Source organism: Glycine soja, chromosome 13 (genome assembly GCF_004193775.1).
Source record: "Glycine soja cultivar W05 chromosome 13, ASM419377v2, whole genome shotgun sequence".
NCBI classification, from domain to species: domain Eukaryota; kingdom Viridiplantae; phylum Streptophyta; class Magnoliopsida; order Fabales; family Fabaceae; genus Glycine; species Glycine soja.
In genome coordinates, this window is record NC_041014.1 from 20,188,034 (window position 1) to 20,193,794 (window position 5,761).

Here is a 5,761-nt window from a genome sequence, read left to right on the forward strand (position 1 = left end):
TACATATTATTATCCAATTACAAATTACTATTTAAATTATTTTAAAATAAATATTTTAAAAATCAATAAATTTATGATATATAATAAAATATGATCATTGTATTTTTTATACTTGTCATATAATAACTCATGAGATACTAATTTTTTCTGTGAACAAAAATATTTCTTGACCGAAATTCAATAACTATTCTTGATATCATCAGATTCATTTAAATTAATGGATCAACCTCTTTTAAATATATTTTTCACATGCATATACTGAAAATCAAATCCATAATTATATATTTAAGAGGTAAAATTATTTACTAATGATGACGATTTTTATCCTGAGAGCTAGTAAGACTGTATTGTCACATAAAAAATAAACGTGAAAAACAAAAAGAAGAAAAATCAAATGCAGGCACTGTGCAAGAAGCGTTAGAATTTGATGCAGGAATGCTTTCGGTTTTGTGACCTCAGCCAATTTCCCGAGTATAATTTGGCATCCCTTCTTTCTTTGGTTCTGCTTTCCCTTTCACTTTTTGCTCTCTCTCTCTTTAATTTTAATTGGGTTATTATTATTAACGAGTTAAATAAATAAATAATTTCATCTGTAGATAGCTTTTTTGCCTTGTCTGGGTAAAAGTTTGCATAGTTGCATTTTCGACCCTTTTGGCCCCTTTCACATTCACAACCCCCTGCCCTCTCACACAGTCCCTCTCATCATTCACTTTGAGTTTGACCCGTTGCCAGCCACCGGCAACACTTCTTTTCTCTTTTCTTTTCTTTCTTCTCTTCCCCAATGCTACCCCACCCTGCACTCTCTATCTTCATCTTCTAAAGCTCCTCTTTTTCTGAACACAGCTTAAATAACCAACCAAATGCAACCTCTTTTTTCATATTGAATTTCCTTTTACTCCCTCCTCCTCACATGAAACCCTAATTCACACACATCATAAATAATATATTATTTTTTTGGTCAAAATTAAAAATAAAATAAAAATTTAAAATAACTCACACATCCTATTTAATCATTTAATGAGTTCCATGACAATTATGTGTACTCCTCCTTAGAGGTTGACCTTTTAGCAATTTACCTCTCCACCCTCTCCTTCAATATTCATCACCTCCTTCCCTAGCCACTCTTATAAGCGAGATCTACATGTGCCTATGCGTTTTTCTCTCTCTTCTTTTTATAGAAAAACCTTTTTCCTCGATTGAAAGAAAGAAAGAAAGACAAGCTACGAAAAGATTTTTGGCTTCCATTGCAGACCAGGGATTCGATCCAAAGATATGCTTCTCCTTTTTTTCCAAAAGGGGTGTTTCATGTTTGTTTAGTGTTTCTTATTATTATTATTTCCCACTCACAACAATTTCATTCATCATCATCATGGCTTCTTCATAACAACCTTCACCACAAAGGTTATATTAAGGCCCTCTCATAACCTTTGTTTTTTTTTCTTCTCTTTTTAATTCCCCTCACCACTACTTTTTTTTTCCCTCTTTGTTCCACACTTTTGCTTAATTTGCAAGCTATGGATTCTGGCAATAGTGGAAGTATCTCTTCAAGTGGTGATGAAGAATACGATTCACGAGCTGATCACACAGTACTACTCCCTTCAACTTTCATCAATAACCACCACCATCACCACCCTTCCCAATTTGGCTCCATCTCACAACACCCTCTTGTTTCTTCTTCTCATTACCAACAACACCAACACCAACCTCATCATCCTTCTTTGTTTGATCTATCTTCAAGCTATCTCCACGCCCTCTCTCAACCAAACCAATCAACAAATCCAAACTCCTTCCTCAACTTGGACACCGCCACGTCGTCGACACTACCTCGAAGATCTGAACCCGATTGCACCATTAATGTTACCTCATCACCACCACCACCACCAACAAAGACAACAAACATAAACCAATGTTTGTTGGGTTGTCAAGTAGGTCTCAACACGGACAATGCAAGACCAAATACAATCCTACTCGAGTCAGGTAGAACCAGTAACGTTGGTCGCAACTCGAAGAAGCGAACCAGGGCTTCGAGGAGGGCACCAACCACCGTTCTCACCACCGACACTTCGAATTTTAGAGCCATGGTTCAAGAGTTCACCGGAATCCCTGCACCGCCGTTCTCAGCTTCTTCCTCGTACTCTCGAAGGCTTGATCTTTTCACTGGCTCGTCCTCCTTAAGAAGCTCCTCTCACTTAGACACAACAACGGGTACTCCTTTCTACCCTTTGCATCCTTCACCACAAAAGGTACTTCATCATCATTATCATCATCAACAACATCATCAAAACCCATTGCTTTTATCTTCCTCATCATCACCTTATAGTAACATGGTTGATGCTATAGCTTCCACTACCACCACCAACAATTCTTCATCTAATAACAACAACAACCCAATTAACTTCCAACAACAACAACTTCCTCCTGATTTTGGTTTACCCTATCATCATAATAACCCACAAAACATCATGTTAAGCATGCAAAACCACCCTACTCTTGCATTTCACCCTCCACCACAACCTCTTCCCCCTTTTGGGTTCAGTACAAAGTTACCATCAATTGAGGATCTGGGTATGAGCCATGGCCAAGTCAATAATAATAATCCAAATTTTGTTTCAAGTGGGCATGTAACTTCTGAAGGGGTGGCACTGAGGAGTGTGAACAGTGATGGAGGAGGAGCAAGAGATGTTTCGTTAAGGTCATTGGATGGTGGTAGCTGCAAGTTGAACTTTTCTGTGGCTTCTGCGTCCACTAGCTTGAACCATGATAAGAGCACCTTACAAAATATTAATAATAATGATAATAACAACGCTACTACTAGAGGGGAAAGTACCGTGGATTCCTGGATTTGTTCTTCTGATCGAATAGACTAAACCCGGTACAGAAACTTGTTATCATTACATGGTAGAATACGATGCTGCAATGAATTAAGATCGTGATCATGATGATGTTGATCATAGTGGGTGTTGGTGGTTAGAATTTGCAGCCAACACCTTTCTTCTTTTCTTTTCCTTTCTTTTTTTCCCCTCCTTTCTTCTTTTTCTCTTCCTTTTTTTTTATTTTAAATATTTTGATATTGTCATAAAAATTAAGTAGCCGCCGGTTTGAGAGATTAATTTAATCATGCATGATATGTGTAAATTAAATATATACTTCCTTTGATATATACAATCGATGATGACCAAATGATGTTTAATATTATTGCAGAAATAGTATAATGCTAGTTCTAGCATATGATTGTACGTTGATTAGTGTTTTATAATGATACTGATCATGATAATTATAATGGTGTTGATAATTTTATGACGAGCTAGCAGAGCATGTTATATATTATTGTACTATATATGTGTTACTATTATGATTATTGGGAATGCATAAGTTAGAATAGTTTAATGCTAAAGCGAATCTGCGGCTAAATTTTCCAAATAATAAGAAAAACTGTTCCTCGTACGAACCCTTGTCTAGTGCTTGCTATAAGAAAACATTAAGAAGCATACTATTCACTAATAGATAAGTCGGCGAGTGAGTGGCTGAGTGCTGCCATCAACTAAGAAGCATCATCCATTGTGTTTGCAGATAAATGAAAGGTGCTGATAGATTATTTAAAATAAGAAAATATTTATGTATTATTATTTTCTTGTAAAAGTAGAAATATAAATTTGACTCACATTGGTGAAGGAAGAATAAAGGATAGCAAGGTGTAAATTTGAATTTTTCAACTGACATTTTTAATAAAAGTAACAAATTAATTAACTTTACCTATTAAAAAAAATTCTTTTGCAAAGGTGCAGGTTCATGCGGGTTAAACTCCTTGTATTTCGGGTTCTTGTTACTGTCCGAAAGTTGAAACTAAGGTTGGAGTCTCTATCTGTCTTTGTTGTCCAAATGTGAAATTTTCCAAAGGTTTGTGCATACCCAACTTTTGTCTTCGTCTTTCATTCTCTTCTGTTTCTTCTACGTCTCACGTGGCCGTCGAATATTGTGAACTCTTCCAGGTCTTGTTGAATGTTCAATGCTTCATAATCCAAGTAGGGTGTTAGTTTGACGTAAGGGTGAATAAAATTAATACCTGAATGTCTAGTTTCCTGCACTATTAGTTACGTGATAGGACCAAGAATGAGGTGTGTGGCTGGTGTTTTTCTTCGACTGTTATGTTGTTTAGATATAATGTTTTTAAAATATTATATTTTATTACGTTAATAATCATATTTTACTTTAATTTCTTCTCTATTTCATCTTAAAATATTATATATATATATATATATATATATATTACAAATATTGTGAAAATGAATTATATAAATACAACTTTTCTTTCCATCGTGGTAGCTTGAAGGCCTTTTAATTGACGATGTTAGGATAATCTTTCGTGACAAAGAATATCCTAAAATTAAATAAGTAAAGTTTGATATCAATATTTTTAGTTTTATTTTATTTTATTTTTACTTTGTACTATTGAGTATCAGTGCATAAATATAATTAAACTTATTACATTATTGATAAACACACGCGAATGTCTACTAAATTCTAAATAAATATCAATTATGACGAATAAATCTACCTTTGAACCATAAAATTAAATGCTTTACTTCAGAAGAGAACCAAATTTTCCTAATACAGTCATATTCATAATTCCTATTCTCTATTCCTTGGTTTTGCGGGTTTTTTCTTTCTTTTTGTAATGAATAAAACCTTTAAGAATTTTAAATGTTTTTATGTTATTTAATTTATTAATTAAAACTCAAATTTTACGTCCATAAGAAAAAAAAATAAAATTTAACATTAAAATTCAACATTAATTATTTAAATAGAACTCAAATTTTAATTGATGAATAATATTTAAAATATTACATTGAAATTTTGTGATTTTAATTCTCCCTACTCTCTTGGAGGATTTGGTATATTTTTTTTATTCATAGAAATTAAAATTAATGTTAAAATTTTTATAATAACTCACACTTTTATCAATGAGCTAAACTAAATCCCCTTAACTCGGAAGATTTGGTATGCATGCGGTGGCTCTGTACGTGTTACTTTTTAAATTTCATTACAAATGGAAGATATTTCCCAGTGAAAAAATTCCATTAATGTATGAAAGATATATTCCATCGTACGCGTTTGTGTTGCTACTCTTTCCTTGTTTTTAATTTATTTTGTCTTACTTTTCAACAACGAATGATATTTGCTTGTGGAGCAATTGGTGGCAAGATTAGTGGCTTCTTTTACCTGCCATGCCTTTCAAAACTGCTAGATCTACAATAATATTTTTTGAAATGGATCCGTATTTTACAACCTAACTTTTACATATAAAATTTGAATTTAACTAAAGAAAAAAAACTTACTGTAAAAAAAACTAAAGAAAAAAACTTAATTTATTAAAAGGAAACCTTTATGAAATATAAACCGTCAATATGAGAAATCATGTGATTTCATTATCAAAGAACTTGCTCATATGATTGCAAAATTGTTTTATATGAATTTATATAAAAACAGTATAGTATAATTAATGACATCAAGAAATTGGCGCTTCCTTTATAAAGCGTATTTTTGTATTTGAAATTATCAAGTGACAAATTTTATCTGGAGTTTTGAAAGACTCATGGTGCATAAAAATTGAAGAAGAAAGAAAAATAAATAAATAAATGTCACGTTGAAAATTAACAGTATTTTTTTTTACAATAAAGTGAGTTGTCTACAATCTTTTTTAAATATAGCCATATAGTCATAACTTTTTTATTAGTCCTAGGTTTTCTAGTTTTTGACATAT

The 5,761-nt window shown here is 32.6% G+C and overlaps 1 protein-coding gene across 1 annotated transcript; it reads left to right on the forward strand.

Moving 5' to 3' along the window:
• Positions 1 to 1,069: 1,069 nt before the first annotated feature.
• Positions 1,070 to 3,252, forward strand: LOC114382008 (transcription factor MYB120-like). The gene has a single exon (XM_028341239.1). The coding sequence runs from the start codon at positions 1,515 to 1,517 to the stop codon at positions 2,865 to 2,867; it is 1,353 nt and encodes a 450-aa protein (XP_028197040.1). The 5' UTR covers positions 1,070 to 1,514; the 3' UTR covers positions 2,868 to 3,252.
• Positions 3,253 to 5,761: the final 2,509 nt, after the last annotated feature.